The following is a 23090-nucleotide window of genomic DNA, read 5'->3' as shown; positions in this document are numbered from 1 at the left end:
GCAGCTGGTTCCTTGTTCTCCTTTCTTTATTCATAGATCAGAGATACTGTAATTCATCAAGATCATTACGAGAAAAGAAATCGAAGAAGTGCATTTTTATTTTATTTCTTTTTACATTATGTGAATCCGAATCCAAGAAGAATAGGCAAATGATGACAAAGTGGTTAAGGTATCTCACTGTGATTCCAGAGCTCCTGTCTCTGGCAAACCCATCCTGTAGGCTGTCGTGCAATCCCCGTCTGGAGCTGATCACACAGGTCGGACAAGTGATGGGAGCCTCATCTTTGTGACACTGCTTTCACACATGCATCTGAGTACATGCTAACCCTGCTGCCCAGGCCAGGTTCGGTAAGGAATCCACCAAGACTACAAACCCAGGGGGGCTGATATGTTTCAACGTGAATGGAAAGGAAGCCTTGAAACTGTAGAGGTGCTGGTTTGTGAGGGCTGAGAAAAGCCCTGCTGAGGCAACACTTGTTTCCTACAGAGGAGGGAGGGATATACCCACAGCGTCACCTCTAGGCAGCACACTCGTCCTCCCTTTGCTCTGGGACAGAGCTGAAGAACGTTTAGGGACACACAGCTCTGTAGGCAAAGCCAGATCGGTTTCCGGAAAGAGAGCAGCAGCTGGAGGGGAAAGGGAAATTTAATTTTATTTATTTTTCTTTCCCTGCGAGGGCCGGGCGGAGGGGCGGTTTCCCGCCCAGCGGCCGCCCCGCTGAGGGGAGGGAGATGGCGGGCGGGCGGGTTCCCCCTTTGGGCTCTCCCCTTCGGCTCCTTCCCTCGGCTTTTCCCGTGCAAAGGGGGAAATTTGGCGCTTTGTCGCAAACCACAAGCGGTGCTCGAAGCTTTCTCAGCCGGGGCGGTGAGCAGAGGGAAAGCTCAGCGGGTTCGGCCTCTCCCTTTAGGCTCCGTGTGCTTGTTTTACTTCTTTTCTCCTCCTCCTCCTCCTCCTCTGAAGGCAGGTCTGTGAAACCTTCTCTCGCAGGTTTCACAGCAGGTTTCAAAATGCTGTGGTTTTGTTTATTTTTTTGCATCGCTTGAAAAGCGTTCACCTGCAGACCACTTCTAAATAAACGCTAATGTCTGTGTATCTCCAGTTACTGTGTGAAGAAAGATACCGTGCTTGCCCATCCGCCCTATGAACAAACAGGTTAGTACCTAAAGTAAGTGTTTGATGTTTCAGGTAACTTGGAGAAAGGAATCTCAACGTATAATATGCACTGGCATTTGTACAGATGTATATTTAACTGGTTAAACTCAAAATGTTGGTGGCATGAAGAAGTTCAGTCAGCTTTCCTTTGCAGACAGGCATTCCTTTTGCTTGAACTGAAGCGTAGAAAATGATCTTCCAGTATACCTGTGTGGTCCACAATACTTAACTGGCTGTGGAAAATACACGGTTGTGTTTCTGTCTTGCTTCAGGGTAATATTTTAATAATGGAATTAAACTGCTTTTTGATACTTAATTAAAATCTTATTTGGCTTTTTGCTAGCAAGCGTGGGATGTTAGCTCCAGTGAGTTACTTGCCTTACACCTCTCTTCAACGTCCTCTGTAGGTACCTCTGTAGATTTCAGTGAACACGATAAATATTACTGTGTTGCCTGGGATGTGTGAGACCTGGGTGAGGCTAGCTAAAATTGGGTGCAGCCCTGCACTTCTGACCCAGTTATGTGAAATCTTACACCGACTTGTGCAGTTCGGGTGGTAAGGTGTCACCTGTGTGGTGACTTCAGGAGGATATGGAGTGTAAGGTGTTCTTCTGACACAAAGCCTATTGCTGAAATTGGAATTTACATGTTATTCTCTGATGAAATTGTCCTATTTACTAATGGGACAAGATTGTACGAGGAATGTCTTAAGCTCCTTTGCCCAATATGCTCCCTGTCAGAAAAGGTTTTTGAAAAGAGAAAATGTGTCTAATGAAGGTGAATTCCAGTACGAGGAAGGCACATGAGAACTTCGGCAAGCCAAGATTTCAGTGTCCCTTTGATAAAACGGGTATAGCAGAAAACCTTTCAGCAGTCATCATGGGTGTTCTCAAGTGTTAATAGTATAATAATGATTATTGCTCCTCTCTTTAGTAGTGCTTTAGTTTTTCAAATACTTCTTTGCTGAGTTTCTTTTTTTCCCCTTGATAATGACTTACCTTTTCCAGCACTAAGTGTCAGTGCTTTGATCCACGAATGAATGGTATAAATTAGGTTGCAAGTAGATAAGTTCTCTTTCAGTCACCTTTCAATTATGGATAACACAGGCTGAGGAACTAACAGGCCTTAGAATATGGAAGCTGTGTGAAGAAGCATTTTGTTCTGCCCTTCCGCAGCCCTCTGGCTCTGGTTGGAGCTAAGGAGACAGACGATGTGCTGCAGGTACAGTGGGCTGACACAGGGTGCTTTGGCCATGGACTGTAGACCACATCTGACCTCCTGTCCTCTGCAACTGACAGTTGCTGGAACATCTGGGCACTTTTGTGTCCTGAAAAGTCACCAGAATACCATCAGGATGAAAGAATTAGGAGATGGGAGTTAGGATAGATCATGCCAGACTAACCTCATATTTCTATGCCAGAGTAACTGGTTTCTGAAAATGAGAAAGGCAACAAAGTTCTCCTTGTGTTCCTCTGAAACTTCTATGCTTGTCACCTACCACTTGTTTCCTCCTCAATCCCCATGGAGCATAAGAATTTTCAATATGGGATTTTCAGACTTGAAGGCCTTTTGGAGTGAAGAGCTGTCAGGCTAGGGACATGCAAAAATAAAGGATGAATAGGAATAACAGGAAACTTCAAACGCATTTGAATTCTGGAAAATATTTCTAGAGGTTATAGACACCCTTATCTTCAGTGTGCATGCTTCATGTCACCTTTACGTTGGTCTAGTATAACTACACTTTAGATTTATGTGGATTTAATACTTATCCTGGCAAGATCTTTGAGTTAAACTGTGTATTTTTACTTTTTGAGTAATACAGAAAGATAATAATAGGCTCCACGTTAATATGTGCACAGACAGACACACGAACCTACTTCACGATCGCATTGGCAGTTAGAAGACAGTTGCCTACTTCATTGTTCTTAAAACCTTCCTAGTTTCTTGCTAAAGCAGCCTGTATCTAGTATAGACCATGACCTTACATCTCTGGCAGGAACCGTCATCTGCGTTCAGCAGCCGCCAGCATTGTGTCTGCGTGGCTGTGTCTCTGTCACAGGCGTACATGGGATGGTTGAGGGTGCTCTAGCCCCAGCCTGCCCATTGCCCTCATCTCCTGAGGCAGTGGGAGATGGAGAGCCTGCATCTACATGTCGGCACGGTGGGAGACAAGCAGACTGGCAGCTAAGGATGAAATCTGGCATCACGAGTACAACCGTATACACACGCCCCTTCTAGACAATGGCAAGTTAGTGATAGCAAAGCACCAAGCAGTTCTTGGGAAGAAATTTTTATGTAGCACAATCCGTTTGATGAAACGAGATTTTTTGAGGAGTCTTGATTGATTCAGGGCCTCAGGTCTTATACACAGTCACTGGATCCTTTCACACTCCTTAAGTGTTTCCCTTTTTATTGTTTCAGGATGCTCACCAGAACTCCAAGTGTTGTTGCCCAAGTGTTCCTTCTTCTTAGCATAATTCTTGTCATTGCTATTGCAGTGATTCAGATAAATCAGCAAAAGATCCTCTCCCCAGGGCTTAAGGTAAGCCTTAAAATAGGTAAGGACAGAGAACAATGTTTTGAATTGATATTTAATAATGTTCCTTTCTAAATAGCATTTTATGGGGTAATGCGAGTGACTTTACAGCCACAAATTAATGATTCATCACATCTTTGTCATGGGAAAACTGAGGCTGAGATAAAAAGAGAATTGGCCAAGATGACAGAGTAAGTCACTTGCAAAGCAGGAAAAGCATTCCTTGGTTCAGTGTCTGTGATGCCTATCACACAAAGTCTTCTCCAAGACTGAAAGGCCAAACACAAAAAAATGCCACTGCTTTTTTTTTTTTTGTCTGAGATTGGAAGTAATTTCAAAATAATTCTGAAGTTATTTCAAGTATATCCTGGAGTTGAAATTCTGCTCTCAAGCACAGCTTGAGAGGAAGGTTGTGCTGAAATCATTGCAAACCACTCCTGAGGATCATAAAGCATTCAGGCTGTAAGTGTGCATTTTCTGATTTACCACACGTTGGGACTTGCTGGCTATTGACAGAAGCAAAGTAGCTTCATGAGGAGGGGCAGAGCAAACTGAAAAAGACAAACGGAAAGAATCTGAGAAGTAGGTTCAGGCTTTGCCTTGTGCTGCAGGTTCTTCAGTGAGAGAAAACTGAAGACAAAGCTATAGAAACTGGCCTTCTAGAGAAGCCCTGCAGTCTGGACAATAGCTACCAGCTTGTACAATTTGTCAGATCCTTCTTGGAAGGCCTTTCTGCCTTTCCCTCTGCGTTTGTGTTTGTGGCTAGTTCACATAGTGATAGGCTAATGTCTCGCTACACTTCATGAAATTATGAATACCTTTGGATTTAGAATAATTTCTATTTCGCCTAAAATCTGTATTCTGAAACCAGTTTTATGTGTTTGTGTGGTGTGGCAGAGTGTGTGTGCTGGGATCTTGCACGAGGACACAGTGCCTCAAGTTTACTCCCTGTTGTGTCCCAGATCTCTGCTTGGAGCAGTCTCACATCCTCACAGTTTGCCAGGCAAGACTGGACTGATGTGTAGGCTGATGACACCAGCTAAACGACAACCTGTACATCACTTGTGTTTGTCGCTAGTTCAGTTTCACATTCAGAGTGACAAAAATGTCCACCTTGTGCCTCTAGTCCAGGTGAGACCCACCTGGACTATCTGGAGCTGGTTTAGACGGGCTGTAAGCCTGCCTGTGTGGAAAATTGCAGTTGATATGGAGGGCCATATGTTTCATTCCTGAGACACCAAGTAGTCCTCAGTGAATGAAGAACACTTGCAAGAAGTAAATCTTTAGGAGCAAGGAGGACCTTGGTATGGCAGTGTGAAACCCTCCAGTACTTACCTGGTATTATGGAGCCTGGAAATGGTAGTGTCCTGAAGTCTATGCTTGATTAAAATTTAATATGGCAGTAACGTGATGAAAACGGACTTTCTTTTTGTAAATGGCCTCGTCCTTCTGCTTCTGGCACTTCTTTGTGAAACCATAACAGGTACTGAAGTATAATTAGAGCTTGCGTTATCTGTGGCGTAACAGGTCTTTTCCAGGATGCATGTTGAGAGCGTCCAGATTCATTCCTTCGTGGCATAAAAGATAATTTTTTCTCGGTGACATGGTTGGTGAAGAAGTCCAGAATTGTAAATGATGCTAGCTCTAAATGTAATGAACCTTTGTACCAGCTGAAAAAAATAATCTGCTTGTCTACTGGTGCTTTGTGAGCCCTAACGAGGAAAAAGTCAGGCTGAAAAGGTGATTAATCCCGGGGCTTGTTCCTCCTCCCTGTTGAGGTTACTTTTCTTCAAGATGTACAGACCGAGCTGTTCACGTGAATATTCCTGACCTGTTTTGGCCACAGCTAGGCTGGTTGAGTGAATAGCATAAAACTGCCTGCGAGGCAGCACAGAAGCGCTCACACAGGTCGTTTTGCGAGGGGACTGAGGGGCACCCTCTGGCAAGGGAAGGACGAACGGTAGGGTGGGTGGTAGTTGTCTCTTCAGCGAGCCCGCTGCAGCTAAAAGAGATACGTGAGTGCACCTTTAGAGACAAAGTCTGGTTTATTGTTACCTGGCGTTTTATTTAGCTTCTGGTAAGTGCGTGCAGGGTTCATAGGATTATGAAACAGCCCCTGGAGTCCCTTTCAAAAAGGAGTATATATATTTTTTTAAAGGAAACAAGAGGAAAAATGTAGGAAAAATGGGAGGAGGAGGAGAAAATGCTAGCTACACGTTGGTTCAGATAATTGTACCACTGCTCTTTGGGATGTAATTTTGTTACTTTCAGGAAGCAGGATGGGAAATGCAGGTAAATCCTGAAGCAGGAGGATGGAAATGGGTCAAAAAGCCTCACGGTTAGCTGAGGTAAAAATATTACTTTCCAGCTCTCCTTGGGCACGATAGTTAGCACTAAAAATAGCCAAGTTAAAAGCTTCTGGTTGACACTTGGAGCTGACTGAGACTAGATTTAATTAATAGCCCTTGAGTAAATCTACCATTACTGCATGATGTGTCTGCAGAGTGCTCATCTGTCTTTTGAGGAGGGGGAGCACACTTCAAGTGTCTTTGCTGAAATGGTGCTTGAACGGAGCCTGACGGCCTAGCGGATTGATAGTGGCTGTGGAACCTTTCGCCTTGTAGTTGATCAAGTTAAATAGCAGCTGGGTAAATACGAGCGAAATTTTCATTACCTAACAGCCCTCTGGGAGACAGACTGATATTAGAGGTAATTCTTTGAGGGCCGTGAGTTTGTAGGATTACAGTGGGAAGGTGGGAACTAATGAGGTGCAGAGGCTGAACGGTCTGCCACCTGAAGCAGCGATCTTCCCCGGTCAGACCTGAGGCTCTCCAGGGAGGCAGTGTGATGAAATGGACGGGGCTGCTGCTGCAGCTGCTGATACTGCTTTGCAGCCAGATGGAGGCTCTCATTTTGCAGTATTGTTCAGCTCCTTCTGTTTTTTGTTTTTTTGAAGAAAAAATGCTGCCTAAGAAATGAGCCCTATTAATGTGCACTTCCTACCAGTTAGATGGTTTTGGAAGAGGGGGACAGCTGAACTTCCTTTGGGGGATCCAAAAGAGGATAAACAAAATTGCAGTTTGCTTTCACAAAATCCCAGAAGGCTGAGGTGGGAAGGGACCTCTGGAGGCCACCTGGCCCAGCTCCCTGATGCAGGTCGCCCAGGGCACATCCAGGCAGATTTTGGAGATCTAAGGAGGGAGACCGGGCAGCCTGTGCCCCATCACCCGCACAGCACAGAAGTGCTGCCTGGTGTTCAGAGGGAACCTTCTGCATTCAGTTTGTGCCCACTGCCTCTCATCCTGGCACTGGGCGCCACCAAAAAGAGCCTGGCTCCATCTTCTTTGCAAAATCCCTTCAGGTATTTACACGCATTGATGAGATCCCCCCTGAGCCTCCTCTTCTCCAGCCTGAACAGTCCCAGCTCTCTCAGAGGAGAGGCGCTCAGGTCCTTTCATCACCTCGTTAGCCCCACGCTAGACTCTCCCCAGTACGTCCAGTTCTCTCTTGTACCTGGGGGTCCAGAACTGGACACAATATTGCAGGTGCAGCCTCACGAGCTTACCTTCATGCCCTTTGCCTGCTGCCTGGTTGCCACAGTTTTCTGCTGCCACAAAAGGTGGGGAAGAGGGTGACTGATCTGGTGGGCAGTGAAATGAGATGGAGAAGCCCGTACTTTAATCCTGCAGAGTGCCCAGTGGCTTTGGGCAGGTCATGGTAATATTTTTCATTTACTTCATAAATGAAAGTGGGGTAATGTTGATTCTCTTTCCCTCCCTTGTTGTCTCGCACTCTGGCACAGGCTATTTTCAGAGCTAGACTCACACGTGGCTACCTAAGCCACTCAAAGGAAAAGCTTTATGGCAAAATTAGAAAAAAACCAGGCTTGTTTCATCAATCTTCCTGTGGGCTATTACACATTTTTACCTCTTTGCTCATGACTTTATGGATCCCTGGGGCATCCTTGAATCTAAAGCCTGTGCTTAGGTATCAAACCCTTCCTTGTCCAGTGAGTGTAGTTGGGATAATGGAAAAGCAATTTGCTGCAAAATTGGGTCTTAACACAGTGCTATAAATGTGTCTGTGTGGATTTTGAACCTGATGCGGAAAGGAGATGAGCACTCTCCATTTCCAGTGAATTCATGATTGAGGACATACAGCATGCTCTTTGTGTTACACGCTTTGTTTTGCTTATCTGATGGATTTCTGCCTAACCACCTGACACTAGTCAGGTAAATATTTACTCTTGTAAATATTTACAAGAGTGTGCCTGCACTTCCTAAAGGGTTTGATGATGCAAAGTACAGCTGCATGCAGGCCTTTACGGTGTCACCGTTTGTCTCTTGTTGTTTGTCTCTTAATCTGTTATTTTTTCTCCCCAGTACGGAATAGTTCTTGATGCTGGATCCTCACGGACTACAGTCTATGTCTATGAATGGCCAGCAGAAAAAGAAAACAACACGGGAATAGTGAGCCAAACCTTCAAGTGCAACGTGAAAGGTATGCTCAGACTGCAGTTCCTCGTTTCTTTCTAGCCTCCAGGAAGAGGTTAGCTGAAAGCTTATGCTGTTTTCTGTTTTGTTTTCCACTGTGTTCCCTTTTCAGTGCTGGGGAGCGAGCACTGTTAAGACTGTGTCTGTATCTCTCTCTTGTACAGCATCAGTCCTTCTCCTGTTGATACAGTAGGATGCTCTAATTTCCAACAGAGAGAGGAAATTATAGCCAAACCTGGTTTACTCCACTGCAGCACGTGATTGGTGCAGACAGAATTTGATTTACAGAGAGACAGGCCCTGTAAATGCTTCGACCTTGTGCACTGGAATAATTTCTTTTAAAAGAAAAGTATAAAATATATTTAAAATAGCTTGGAATAAAAAGTCTTTGAGAAGAATGGGGAATTATCCCTGGTTAGATGTTTGCCATGAATTTTGATGGGGCAAAAATGGATGCCAGCTATGCTATTGAAGTCTGACAAATTAGCTTTTATTTTCCAGCAGTGTTAGTGGTGTTTAAAGAAACTTTTGCTGTTTGAGTCAGGTTTCCTAGAGAAACAAAGCTCATGCAGTTTATCTGGAATTACTCAGTGATTACTTTGAAAGAGGCGACTGAGGGGGGATTATGGAAGGCACGCAGGAGCTGAACAGGAAGAGCTTGTCCTAGAGCTACAGAGACAAGAAAGCTAGGAAGCATCTAATGAAATTACCGAGTAAAATAGCTCCATTGCAGAACTGTTTCTAACAGGATGTCGTAGCTGTGTCAAATATCCAGTTGTGTGGTGCTAGAAGGTGTCCCATGGCAAGTACCACTGGCTACCTGCCATGTCTTTTGCCTGAGGTTTTGCACTGATTCCTTTCAGAGAGAGGAAGCTAAGCTGTACTGACTTTTGCTTAGACTCCAGCGTCGTTAAGTATCTGCTTTAACAGTTTGTTGTGGATTACTTCGTAATAACTTTCAAAGCTCTTAGTCAACTTCAGCAACACATCCGGCCAATTCCTTACCCCCCAAGTGGTCCGTGCATCAAATCCCTGTCTCTCCAATTTAGAGACAAGGATGTCGTGGGGGACAGTGTCAAATGCCTTGCGCAAGTCCAGGCAGATGATACCAGTTGCTCTTCCCCTATCCACCAGTGCTGTTACCCCATCGTAGAAGGCCCCCAGATGGGTCAGGCACAATCTGCCCTTAGTGAAGCCGGGTTGGCTGTCAGCAATCACCTCTTTATTTTCCATGTGCCTTAGCATAGTTTCCAGGAGAATCTGCTCCATGATCTTGCTGGGCATCTCATCTGGTCCCATAAAGTCTCAGTGCAAGTATTGTTGATCTCTGATAATAACTGTGGCACTCGAGGAGAATTTTTCCCTTCTCTCTCGGTCATGATCACGTAAAATCCTGCATCCTGGTTTGTGTTTGGAAATGGCTGTCTGAGATGCAGCTCTGGAGGTCCATAAGTAGCTGGGGGATGAGTTTCTTGACATTGCCAACATTTCTATCATCAGCATTAAGCACGTGTGGACATTCTTAGCAATTTTAGAGAGAGGAAAGGAAAACAAATGTAATGTGCACAGAAGAAATGTGCTGTCACGTGCCTGATGATGTGTCCTCACAGGCTGCAGGGAAGTGGCAGCCTGCCTGCCGAGGTGTTGCCTCGAGGGATACTGGTGTAAGAAGGATGCACAGAGAAACTGAGTTACTGTTCTCCTCTAAAAATGACAGGGAGTACTTTGTGAATTTGCTTTAATTGCGTTAGGTTTTGTTTTTACCTTGAGGGGAAAACAAAAAATTGCAAAACAGAGGAGTCCAAATTGCTGTGAACTGTTCACAGGTCCAGAGGGGCCTTAACCACAGTCAAACAAAGTACTTCTCCTCATCCAGGGTAACAAATCAGCATCTCTCACCGCTCCAGGCTTGGGTGGCTCTGCACCGGAGCAGGCAGAGGGTTCGTGGGGCAGGCTCCCAGCAGAGCTGTGAGGGAGGGTGACAAATCCATCTGCTCTCATTACTTCAGTGACCCTCTGACCACAGCCTAAGGCCCTTAAACTGGGGGGGTGGTTCTGGGCCTACCAAGAGGCAGATTGTCGTGTACCTACTGAACTTGGAAGTCAAATCATCAACTAATTTGTAACCTCCATAACATTTTCATGATTTAATTTCTGCCTTTGTTAGGTACCTCTGCCTTGTCTGTTCAAGCCAGCCCCAAATGAAAACCCTTTAGTTGTAGTGCAGTAAGCACCTGCCCCAGAACAAATGGTCACAGCGCTGTGTCCTGCTCGGCCTGTTCCTGAACACCGAGAGACTGAGGCTGCTGCCACCAAGGGGGTGTTTGGGGGCTGTTAGACGACAGCAGCTGCTGAGGGAGTGGAACAGCAGCTGCTGCTGGGTTTTCCTCTGATGACAGCTTTTTTTTCCAGCTTGAGGCCTGGCTGTGCTAGACTTAAAACTTTTAGAAAGTCTTATTCCAAACCAGGGCTGGAATATCTAATGAAGACGTGGTAGTGTTTGTAAGTTCACACCGTGGAAGGAGGAGTGGTGGAAAGTGGAGGCTGTAAAGTCTCCTTTTTTATTTTTTCCTTTATTTTCTTCTTTACCAATGCAGGGGCATATGTGGCTGAACAGAAACGGTTCCTCATTTAACTCTCTGAGAGCTGCCCTCTGCTTAGCTTGGGGTCGGGCTGGTGGGAGAGGTGGCTGTGGCAGGAGAACTGGATGGGGCTCTGGCAGGGTTGTTCTCCGCGGGGCAGTGGCTCCGTGGGAATGCCTGGATTTCTCTGTGCGCCGCTTCCCTGGCTGGGGAATTTTAGTAAGGAATGTTGTCATTCACACCCAAGTTAAGCCTGAACAAGTTGAGGTCCTGCTGGTCCTTGGGGCGTTGAGCAATGGAGGAAAGCCTTTGATGTTAATCGTTCAAGTAGCGACGCCTTGCGCAGCACAGTGTGACTCAATCCGGATATTGTAAGGCCTTGGAAATTGGAGGGCTGTGAAATACCAGGTACCAACCTAGACTTGTACCTCTGTGAGTTCGAGAGCCATTTGTGTGCATCTGGGAATTTCACCAGCAATTCCCTGCAGAAGCCCCTTTATTTTATTGTCAGTTGAGAGCAATGAGCTGCAGAGGTGCCATGGTTCCCACAACAATTGCGGCGAAACAGGTTAGGAAATCTTTCTCTTAGGTCGTGGAAGGAGGGATTTTCTCGATTTTGGCAGATCAGGGGAATTTTACGTTCATTAGACATCTTAGTTTCTACAACATCTGCCATAAGTAAGCCTATTTTCCTCATGAATGTTGCACTATTGCCATTATGGCATTAGATGGCTATACTTACATATTTGTATATACCATATATATATATATATTATATGTGTGTGTTTATAGATATATGTATATATAAAAGCTGCAAGCAGTTTCAGATAGCTTCTCTGCCTCACACAGCTGAGCCAGTCACTACACTGTTTATTCCTTAAGCAGCCGTAGTTTTCAGCCACCCTGTCCTTGTTTACAACTACAGGAGGAAAGGTGGAGCCTCTTTCTCATAACAACTGTTTGCATAATTAGGCTAATTTGGAGTTGGCAAAGCAGAATGCAATCAATCTACTTGTTCTCTTTTAGGCCCTGGTATATCCAGCTATGAGAATAACCCAGGAGCCCTTGCCAAACCCCTTGATGACTGTCTGAATAAAGTCAAGCAGAGAATCCCAGTTCATCTACATAAAAACACTTCTGTTTATCTGGGGGCTACGGCTGGCATGAGACTGCTGAGGTATAGTGCAAACCTGAACTCCCCTGCATGCGTCCCAGCATAGCAGTCTGTGCAAAAAGAATGTGAAAAATGTACTGGGCACATTTCTGTCCACTGGAAATTGCTCTTTTGAAAGGAAATGGAGCCCAGCCAACTGAATTCAATTAACTTTCTTGATAGGGAAAGGAGGGCTGTATGACAGTCCTCTGCTGTACCATATTGAAAAGAAATGCTTGCTTTACTCTGGAGAAGGCAAGCATTTAATTTTCTCTTCCAAAGCTATCTTAAAATCCAGCGTTATGTAAACAGATGATGTCTGTGCCTATCTGAGTGCAGCAAAAGCAGATTAAAGCTACACACTGCAGAGCTTTCTTAGTGCGAATGCGGTGTAATGGGACTTTTGGGGTCTCTCTGTGGTTTGAGCCATGGTACAAACTGTTTTTTATGTTTGGTCTGTGACTGAACAGAGAGGGAAGAAAAACTTAGGACTGTTCTAGCCAGCAGCTGTCCTATAAGCACTCAGTTCACTAAAAAGTGTGTGTAAGAAACAAAATACCCATGAGCTCATATGATAAAGAGTGAAGTTTATACATAGTGGGCGAGTTGCCTGCTGCAGTGACGCTGGGTACCTGGCTGTTCCCTACAGTAAGCTTCCCCTTTAGGCTAAAACAATGTCAATCTTGTGTTAGAGTTTTCTTGAATTTCTAGTTAGTGAAGAATAAACATGGAATTGCCTTTCCAGATGCTCAGTGTCTCCTGTTTTGTGAATTGCTTAGGTTGCAAAATGAAACAGCAGCCAACGAAGTCCTTGCAAGCATTCAGAACTACTTCAGAGCACAACCTTTTGAATTTAGGGGTGCGCAAATCATAACTGGAACAGAGGAAGGGGTGTATGGATGGATAACAGCCAACTATTTAATGGGCAATTTCTTAGAGGTGTGTGGAAAAAAATGCATGCTTTTCTTTTCACTGTTGTCTCTGTTATAAATGAAAAGTTTCATTTGTAGTTTCATGTGTATAAAGAGAGGAAATGCCTGTTGAAACATGAGAGCTATAACTGTAATTTCACACTGTAACATCTAACAAGGTCTTGTCGTGGCAGTAACTGAACAAAGCAAACATAAGTGAAAGGATACGATGTGACAGATGCGATAAAGGTAAAATTGTTGACCCACAAAACAGGGCTCTTCCATAAATGACTTGAAGATGCCTCGCACAGAAGAGAAGTTGCGTTGCTCTTAAATGCATTGGTATGTTAAAATGTGGCAGGTGTAGACTGTCGTGACAGCGGTGCCAACTAAAGATGTTTCCACCTGCTTTTCTGTGACGTACTTCTTCAGGTGGTCGCTATCTGCAGTTCGGCTGGTGAAGGGTCTGTGCAGCTTTAGGAACCTCCAAACTGTTTGGCAATTTTAGTGCATTTGTCTTAAACAGACAAGACGTTTGTCTTAAGCAGCAAAGTTTACGTGGCCAAATATGCCTCAGCCGAGACAGAAATCGCTGACGGAGGTCATTCCAGTGCTGCTGAAAAGCAGCAGGCTGTGTCGCCAACTGTCACGGCTGGACTTGGGAGCGAAGGTCAGTCAGCGGGTCCTCCTGCTTCGTGCAGTGTTACCAGCATAAAGGTCCTTGCACTGCTCCTTGAACTTACAACAGTGTCAGGCAGGTGCTCCACGGCAGACAGTATTTTCTCTGGGAATTTTTTCATTCCCAGTAAAAACAGTCCCAAGACGACCACCAACTGCTTGTCTGTGTTTATGGCAGTTGTGTGCTGCTCTTCGCATACTGCACTTCTTCCAGATAGCCTTGCTAGGTTGACAGAAAGTTCAGCCAGACCATTGTTGTTCACTGTCTGGGCAGAACGGTTGCTGTTCAGTCACGGCAATTAATAAGCAGGAATTGGATGTTGGTGATCCAGGTGATACCTGACAATGAATGTGCTGTTGGTTCCCACAAAGTTAAGAAAGATTATATTAGAATCACGTGTTCTGGCACAGCATTCCTCATTTCATGCAACAATGAACTTCGGGGTGGTGCCAGTCTTCCACCACCTGAATTTTAATAATGGAAGTTTCAAATTGCATAGGGCAGATCCACAAGGACTTCTGAAGGGACTGCGAGGTGCTGTGAAGCCAGTTTAGTGTAGTGAGTGGTGTGAAGTCCTAAGCATGGAATATCACAAGTAGGAGAGAGAAGCTTTTCACCATTCCTGTGACAATAATGGTGTGAAGAGTGGGGCTAAGAGTGGAATTCTGCTGGGGGCTGTTAAAGGGAACCTTCTGCTGTAGGTTTTTCTCATAAGCATGTTTGCTAGCCCATAAAGTTTCTTTTCCCTTCTTCTACATACATATCATCCTCAGTAATAATACTACAGTAAATATGGAGATAGATAATGATACAAAAATACATTCTGCTCTGTGACTGTGTGGATCAAATAAATAATCTGGGGAATGTTTTGGGTGATAGGGAGAAGCACCAGCTGTGAATGGATGAGATTTATTGCCACTGCAGTTTCAGTGAAGGAAATGTGCAGATTAGGGGTTCTCGTTCCTTTGACTTTGATGAAGATTTTGTTTGACTTTACTGCTCTTTTCCCTCTATTTTCATTCTCTTTTCCTGTGTGATCTTTTAGTGTTTTATTCCTTTAATAATTCCTCTTGCCTTGAAACAAGCAAATCTTCATGCTAGTTCCATCCAGATTTGTTCAAGATCTCATGGGTAACCAGACTTCAATTTCCTGCATTCTGCTACTGATACTGATCTGGCTAGTGCTTTGATTATTGTGCTGTCGTCTTTTTCCATCTTTCAACCTCCTTTTACTCTGTGAAAGTACATCCCTCATATTTAAAAAAAAAAACAACACAGAGCTAGGATTTTTCAGAAAGGGTGAAGGACAAAGGGTGGGGGGAATCTAGAATAGTTAAGTGAGGAGTAGAAAAGCTTGAAGGGAGAACAAGCAGATGATATTTCTAATTAGCTTTTCTTTTCTTTTTACATGTAGAGAAACCTTTGGAGGACATGGGTCCATCCATACAGAAAAGAGACCATGGGTGCCCTGGATCTTGGAGGAGCTTCCACTCAAATTTCGTTTATCCCAGAGGTCTCTCAGGAGAACTTCAATAGCACCTTGCAAGTGAAGTTATATGGTTACAACTACAATGTCTACACTCACAGCTTCCAGTGCTACGGGAGAGATGAAGCTGAGAAAAGGCTTTTAGCACTGTTGCTCCAGGTCTGTTGAAGACCCCTTGCTGTGATGCTCTTGCAGCTGTTCGGTAATTGTCCGAGAAGGTTTTGAGGCTTGTATTCTCTTCCCCTTGGTGAAGTTCAGGGACCCCAGTAAAAGCTCCGTGGCGCTTAGTTGTGGACAAATGCACTTAGGTTTCAAAGATCTTTGAATTTGTTAAAATGATACAAAACTCAAACCAGTTTTTAACAAAAAGACCCAACAAGTCCTGTAGGTGTTTTGCTGATCTTGCCAATGATTTTTTTGAGAAAGGAGTTTCTATGAATTACGATGTTCAGTAACATTGTATGGATCAGCCGTGACAGAGAAGAGAACAAGAATATGTGCCTATGTGGGTTAAAAGATTCCTGTAGCTATTGTCCCATTAGGTCTTTCTTGCTTTTGAGTTGCCTTTACTGTTTTTCTTCAGAAATCAAGCACCAGCTCCACCGTGGATAATCCATGTTACCCTCGGAATTACGAGACTGTGTTAACAGTGAAGTACTTCTGCGGCAGCCTCTGCACACAGTGTCTGAGACCAGCAAATTATTACCCAAACCAGTCTGTGAGCTTCCATGGAACAGGAGACCCAGGTCTGTGCCAGGAAATGGTTTCATTGTTGTTCAACTTCACTGCTTGCAGGAACCGAGAAGACTGTCCGTTTGATAGAATCTATCAGCCAAAAGTTAAAGGGAATTTTGTGGTAGGTTTGCAAACAAGCATTTCTTTTTTGAGCTTTCTTGCTTTTGATTTCTGTAGTTCTGAAAGTAACAGGCCTTTCATCTACTCCTTTTCCATAGGCTTTCTCAGGATTCTACTATACAATTAATGCTTTGAATTTATCTGAGCATTTTTCTCTAGCTGACTTCAATACAAGTATGTGGTTTTTCTGTTCACAAAACTGGACCCAGGTACGTGTTTTTATTTTTTTATTTTTTGCATCTGTAGAAGAGAGATAAAAAGAAAATGGACTGGACAAGTATTCAAAACCTTTCAGGTCTATAGCAACATTAACGTTTGTTTTCCCACTATGTTTCAAACCGTGTAGTATTTCTGGTATGCTTAAAGTTTGGACAAGGTTTGCCATGACACTAAGCCAAGTTTCTGGGCTGTAGTGAAACATGGCCAAACAGTGCATGCATTTTCCTGTTTTGATCTCTAAGCTTCGTACAGCTGAGATGTCTCTGAGGAAGTAAGGGGTGCTGCAGCTGAATATATACTTGGGTGTAAATTTATGCATTTTGGGGAATTGGAGATTGCTGTGATAGAAGCATTTAGAAGGCTGATAGAACAGGCCAGCTTAAACTTCAAAACACAACTTAGCCAGACATTCATTAGCAGCACATTTCAATCACGCACATTATCAGCATTATCGCTATATATTCAAATCACTTAGCAGCTAACAACTGTATCCTATGTTATCAGCAAGCGCACAGTACCACAGAGCTGATGCACTGTAGTTGGAACTCGAGCTAAATGGGAGCTAATGCTGGCTGTGAAGAACTTGTTCTGGTGGAAGGCAAATTGATTTTTCATTATCATCCCCACAGAGTTCCTATGAGGAAAAGACATAGCCTTTTTTTTTTTTATTTTTTTAACCTAGAGTAAATTGATAGACCTATTTTAAAATCGAAGGAAAGTACCTCAGATCACCAAACTGGCTCCTTGTTTGCATTCATTTTTGTTGCTAGCATTTCCTACTGTAATTTACCACCATCACAGCTTGATAGCTGACTGCCACATGCAAGGTGCACTCCGTCTGTGATCCTCTTTAAGAGATTTGTGGCCGCGGTTTACTACCACAGTTTTAACCACGCTGTAAAGATGACACGAAAAATTTAGGAACCATAACATCCTCAATCTTTTATCTGCAGTTTTATGTTTATTTTATTCTATTTTATTTTTTCACCACATAAGCTATGTCACTGTCAGGGTCTTTTCACACTAAATCTCTATGTCTAGTTGTCCACAGTTATACTTGCTGTTTCTGAAAAATGCAAATAAATTTTAGTTAGAATCCAAAGTATTTTTATTTATAAAAACCCAAAAGTATTTGTGTTCCACAATTTGCATGTTAAAAAAAAAAAAACTTTTGCTTTCAGCTCCAGTTTATGCTTCCTAAATTTGAAGAAACATATGCTAGATCCTACTGTTTTTCAGCCAATTTCATTTATTACTTGCTTGTACATGGCTACAACTTTGATGAAGGAAATTGGCCACAGATACATTTTCAAAAGGAGGTGAGTAATAATCGTGTCCTCTTATGGTTACTTTAATCTGAAAATGTTTAGAAGAAGACCGAAGATGCAGCAGCTACAAAAATATAATGGTTGTAAACAGCCTTTTTAAATGGTTGGCAAATGTTTGGCATAAAACAAAGCCGCTTCTCAAGCCTCAGTACCAATTTCATCTTGGTTCCAGAGGCTGCAACATTACTTCGTGATGCTGGCTAGATTCTTTTAAAAAGCTTTAAGAATGGGTCAAATAATACTGTTTTCAACTTTGCCCCAGTTTGTTAAAGTACTGGCTTGCTCAAGGCCTGAAACACCTCTCCAGTCAAGGTCAGTGAGCTAACCCTGCCGAGCTGAACAGGAGAACTCCCCCTTTTCTGTCAGCTGGCAGAGCCCTGGGCAGATGGGCAGAGCTGGTTTGTAGTCACTGGGGCGGGATGAAGCCACTAGGGCAGTTAGCATCCTCAGGTGGCACATCCGTCTGGTTCTCTGGAATAACAACGTATATTGGTGGGATGCTGGCTGGTATTTGACAGACAGAAAGGTTACAACAATGTTGGTGTAATATCCGCACTTCTCTCTTCCCTGACTTCCAATTTTCCTTCTAAAAACCAAAGTATTTGTTGTGAAGTAGTATATATCCATTTTAAAACTACCGCTAAGAATTCCTTGCTCCCAAATCAGAAGGCGTGGCCACTGTGCAAATTTGGCTGTTACATCAGGAAATGTGGTCTCTGCAGTGCTCTGTGACTCCATCCTTTCCTCTCCGCTGCTGTGCAGAGCGTTATTGTAAAACCCTCTCCCAGGCTGTCTCTTGATCTCCGTACAGTCTGGAGATGCTTCAGCACTTGCACGCAAAAACAGCAAATGAATGGTTGTGGATCTTCGCGTGGGAGGTTCTTAAATGCAGGCTATGCTGACAAGCTGTTACCGAGAAATTGTAAGCAGTGCTTTCTGAACAGTCATACTCTATTACTGGTGTACTGAAGAATTAAATAGGATTATCTAGACTTATTTTGTCCTCCATTAGCAGCTCTGGAGGGGTGTTCAACATTTAGCCCTTCTGCCAGGAAATCAGCAGAGCTTTACTTCGGGATCTTAATCTGGACCTGGAGAGGGGTGGATTTGTAACCTTTTGTACGTATCTTTTGTTGCCCCCCAGCAGATGGGAGCAGCCAAACACAGAAATATTTTGCTGCATTTTGCCAAGACTATAAAAATACTGAGCAAAATGAAAACCCAAAGGGCTTATCTGAAATGAACGCTTCTGTTACCTACAATTTGCACAATGAAAATCATGAATCTCCAAGAGGCAAGACTGCATCCTCTTAATCAGAGCTGCCCCTCAAAGAACTGAAAATAATAAGATTAAAACTAAGATATCCCAGAGATGGTAAAGTACTTGCCTCTAAGAGTATATATTGAGAAGTGTGGAGAGCTTTTTGGTCTTTGCTAAAAGCATATTTGCTTTTAGTTAGTGAACACAAATCATCAAAGAACCTTAACCAATGCTAAGTTCTGGGCCACATCTAGAACTAGATGATTTGCAGAAGTTCTGAACCCCATAATGAGAGTTTTTTCCCCTCTCTTAGCAATGAGGAATTACCTCAGTCCATCTTACTGCTTTTCTCAGTCATATTTAGTTCCTGTTGCTGTAGGTTTCTCAATATCAGTTAAACAAAAGGTATTGGGATACACGCAACTACAGAAATGGCCTAACGTTATAGGCCCTTATGGTCTCCTACAACCAGTAGCTGACTGGTTAAAACAGTTCATTAAAGACATTAACTTTACCCTGGCCTCCTCTTTGTCCATGTCAGTTGGATTCTTTTATTATTATTTTTATTTGTTTAAATAACATTCTAGGATTTGGCTAAGATGGCTGCTAGTTCTAGGAATTAACACAATAGTGCTGATTTTTTAAAATGAGTCTCATGCACAGAAAATCCCATAATTGGAGGCCTGCTTATGTATCACACATCCTTGCACCAGTCCATCTCATACCCGTCACATTTCTTTAGCCCAGCGATCATTACTTTTTTTTCAGTTCCAGAAAATGCTAATATAAAATGGTTCTATATTTCTTCATACGTTCCACTATTTTTTTTCCCTGATAACTTAGAAGACAGTTGCCAGCATCAGCTGTTCAGCTTTTGGAACCTCTTTTATCTGAATGTAAACTTCATGGGAATAGGACTCTTTTATCTGTATTTCAGGTTGGTAACAGCAGCATAACCTGGTCACTTGGTTACATGCTAAGCCTCACAAACATGATTCCAGCAGAAAGCAAGATGATCCAATTACCTCTGAAACCTCCTTTGTTTGCTGGGCTCCTCATCATCCTCACAGCTACGGCGCTGTTGTGTCTTCTCTTCCTTGTTTACGTGTGTATCGTGTCACGTAATCGGAAGGACATCAGTCGTGTGGAATATGTATTTACTCCAGAATGAATGAACTTTACTAAAGACTGAAAGAAGAATCTTTCATGCTATGAAGTTCTGTAGGACTTTATTGTTGAAAAACATAGGGAGAGATTAAGACAGGCAACAAGTCCTGAAAAGACCAGAAGCATAAATAAAGGAGACAAAAGGCACTCAGGAATCTGTGACATGGTGAACTGGAGTGCAGTTCAGAAATATTTTGGCAGTTGTTTCTGTAAAACTAGTTTGTCCAGTGTGAGGCTGATAAAGCATGGGCAGATATGCCACTTTGCTTGTTAAGGTTTAAATAGCCTCTTCTTGTCAGGTATGTATGAATTTTTGTCCATTAACTCTGTGCTAACCGGTAAAATCAGATGGGGATAAATTTGATCAATGATGGCAGTTGTTTAAGATAAAATTGAAGAGTGAGTCAGTAAAAATTGTGGGAGAAGAGAACATGGTGCCTGTTCTTGTGTAGTGCTGACACAAATCCCCTAAACAATCCAGCTTCTGAAACTGGAACAAACGCTGGGTAATCACACAGACTGAGGGGAACAGCACGGCTGGGATAGAATTGTTTTTATTGCTATTCCAAACTGATTGAGCCCTGCCACATAAAGTTGTAATAAATTGCCAACATCCCTCAGGACTGTCAAGCCCGTGTTAAAGCTGAGCTGTATTTTTGGTACTACAGAGATCTCAGGATGCCTCTGTTACAGCACTTAAGATTTGCTTTGAAGGTGGAACAAAATCTTTTCAGATTCCAATAACAGAACCTAATTTAAATGTATCACAGTTACCTCCAGAAACCTGTAGTGTTTTTAGTGTCTTTTTTCTCTAATACCCTCAACAGAAACATTTCTTGTAGTTCCTCCTACTGGCTTGTATTTCCCATGTTCTGTGATCTCAGTTGCAGTCTGTACCAGCTTGTCATGTACGTATCAAAACTGTCTGCCTTGGATCTTCTGAAGCATTAGCATGAGTACGCCAAAATTTAAGCCCTTCATTCCCGGCCAAGAGGATTAGGAGCCAAGCTGTAGGGCAGCAGAACTCTCTTTGTGTAGCGGGTTCAGGAACACGTAGCTGCAGTCACAGCTGCTGCCCTCAGCTGTAGTGCCTTCACCAGCCTTTCCACGCTGTTTCCATTACAATTTTGCCTGCTGCTCCAGGAGTCCTTCACAGGCAGTGCTCCTTTCCTCTCTCTGTCTTTTGTGTAGCTGGCTTCTGAACAAACCCTCAGAAAAGACTCCTGTGTCACCTGCCATCTCTTCCATTTGCACAGTGTTTTATTCATTCCTCTTAATACTGCCTCGACTTGATCTGTGAAGCTCTGAGGGGGACATTTCTGAAGGGCTTTGGAGCTGGCAGGAGGAAGGGATTGTTGTACTGTTCAGGACCTGCAAAAAGAGAAAAAGCATCTCCACTTCTCTTCTGTCCTTCTACAATCTCCTTTTGCCCAGGTTCACTACCTACACGGAGCTGTGTTCACCCACCATATTCCCCCAAATATCCTACAAACAGTCGCTGCCAAACATTTTTATACATTCCTCCTTTTCCAGCCTCTCCAGGATTGCTTCCCTCTTCATCTTTTCTTCTCTGAAGGTATGGCTACCCGTTTCTTGCACTGAAATTTTCAGCATGAAAAAGTGTAAACTAAAAGGGAGGTTGCCGTATTCAGCATCTATCGGTAGCTGGCTAAAGCCCACGAGTCTTTATGGGTTGCAGCTTCCACGCAGATGTTTTGCATGTAAGAAATCTTATGTGCTGATGCATACGCTCAAAATTCAAATAAACATTGAATTATGAATTCCGGTGGCATATTGGGTGTTTTCTATCCCAACTTCAGCTATTCCCCGTATTGATTTGGTTGTGAGATGCTCAGAAGGCGGCCTCCTTAGACTTGCTGAGTTGGCAGCTAGTGAACAAGAACATTTATTAAAAAATCATTTGGACTTCCTGATATTCTTGGATAGAGCCAATGTCTGTTTGAAAAATATCTCTCCTCCACGAACCACCTTCTGTTTTCCTTCTTCACCAGTGCTCCCTTCTCCCCTGTATGTGCCTTTACTGTATCAGTATGATAGCCACCGGAATGAGAACTCAGTCTTACGTCTCCTACCAGTTTTAGCTGGGAAAGCTGAACCTGTTGAACTTCAGCCACCCAGCTGCGCCGCTGTAGCTTGCAGCTTCTTCTCAGCCAGCACCATGATCACCTTTCAGTGTCACAGTAAAAAACCATGGCTCAGACACACGGCCAGCTTGGCTGTCGTTGGCTGTGGGGGTTACGTCTGGAGGAGCGGTGGAGCAGTGCGGCTGGTAACCCTACCTAAATCTGCCCCGAGCATGAGTCAGAACCTGATCAGCGGGTGTAACACCCTGTCACCTGGAAATGAACAGGTCCCGTGGAGAGCCAGCGAAGTGAACAGCGTCTGGAAGTGTGTACAAACTACAGCTTGTGTATCTTTTGTACTCTTTACTGCTTGCTTACAAAGATTAATAAAATTAAATGGTGAAAAGCTAAGCCAACTGTACTTTTTTTCCATCGTTTGTCAGTCCCAGTATTTTCACATCCTGGTAGACAAGTTATTCTTATCAGAGCGATAGAAAGACTCTGAAATGCTTTTTTGGGAGATAGAAATTTGCAAGCTGGAAAACTGAGCCTGTGGTTCTGGAGTGGACAGTGCTCGTCATCTCCAGAATCTGTATTCCCAGTGAGGAAACACGAGAGACTAAAGCCAACCCACTCTCCTGATGTTTTTACATATACATAGATTGCATACATGTGTGTATACATGACACATAAACAACTTCTACTTCTGAACACTGTTAACATTTTACTGAGGGACAATGGCACTGTTTAGGGCTTACTTCAGGTTCACTGACATAATGTAGATCTGAAAGGTTGTGTGCCAAAGAGAAGAGGCACTTCTCAGTTATCATTGGCAGTAGATCAAGACACAAATTGATTACAAAAAGAATCCTCAGGCATTGGGAGTAGGGACAGGAATGTGTAACGTGAAGCAAAACTTCAGCTATGGAGAAGCATAAAAAATTTAATCCACCAGAAGAAACGTGAGAGAGGAAATACCAGAGGACATTTCTGAATGCGGGGAAAAGTGAGAAACTTCCCATAAAGCAACATGCAAACGTGTCAAAAGAAAGCAGTAACTTGTAGTGCATGGCATAATTCAGTATTGATGAAGGAGGAGAAAAGCAGTTAAGAGAACAGAAAAAGAAAACCACTGAGTGCAATAGTCAGTTATACCCCAATTTAGGGAGTTCTTATTCTATTT

At 43.4% G+C, this 23090-nt stretch overlaps 1 protein-coding gene across 3 annotated transcripts; it reads left to right on the top strand.

Annotated features, from left to right (window-relative positions):
* The first annotated feature begins 717 nt into the window (after positions 1-717).
* Positions 718-22318, top strand: ENTPD3 (ectonucleoside triphosphate diphosphohydrolase 3). Of its 3 annotated transcripts, none has more exons than XM_066991969.1 (10): positions 718-1153; positions 3575-3695; positions 8072-8189; positions 11791-11941; positions 12697-12856; positions 14922-15152; positions 15577-15849; positions 15947-16057; positions 17249-17386; positions 21920-22318. In XM_066991969.1, the coding sequence occupies exons 2-10, from the start codon at positions 3576-3578 to the stop codon at positions 21923-21925; spliced, it is 1308 nt and encodes a 435-aa protein (XP_066848070.1). In that variant the 5' UTR covers positions 718-1153; position 3575; the 3' UTR covers positions 21926-22318. The 3 variants fall into 3 exon arrangements, with proteins under 3 accessions (XP_066848070.1, XP_047933976.2, XP_013053235.2); XM_013197781.3 differs by lacking the exon at positions 21920-22318 and adding an exon at positions 19594-21604 and having other exon boundaries at positions 720-1153; XM_048078019.2 differs by lacking the exons at positions 3575-3695; positions 21920-22318 and adding an exon at positions 19594-21604 and having other exon boundaries at positions 719-1153.
* Positions 22319-23090: the final 772 nt, after the last annotated feature.

Source organism: Anser cygnoides, chromosome 2 (genome assembly GCF_040182565.1).
Source record: "Anser cygnoides isolate HZ-2024a breed goose chromosome 2, Taihu_goose_T2T_genome, whole genome shotgun sequence".
In the NCBI taxonomy this organism is placed as follows: domain Eukaryota; kingdom Metazoa; phylum Chordata; class Aves; order Anseriformes; family Anatidae; genus Anser; species Anser cygnoides.
Note: the sequence above shows the minus strand (reverse complement) of the source record. Positions and strands in the feature narration are given on the sequence as shown.

Excerpts from the sequence above, each read along its gene's own strand:
- ENTPD3 (XM_013197781.3), top strand. The coding sequence starts at position 3,576 with ATGCTCACCAGAACTCCAAGTGTTGTTGCCCAAGTGTTCCTTCTTCTT. Across the intron at positions 8,190-11,790 it reads CTTCAAGTGCAACGTGAAAG|GCCCTGGTATATCCAGCTAT; the intron begins GTATGCTCAGAC and ends GTTCTCTTTTAG. Across the intron at positions 17,387-19,593 it reads AGATACATTTTCAAAAGGAG|GTTGGTAACAGCAGCATAAC; the intron begins GTGAGTAATAAT and ends TCTGTATTTCAG.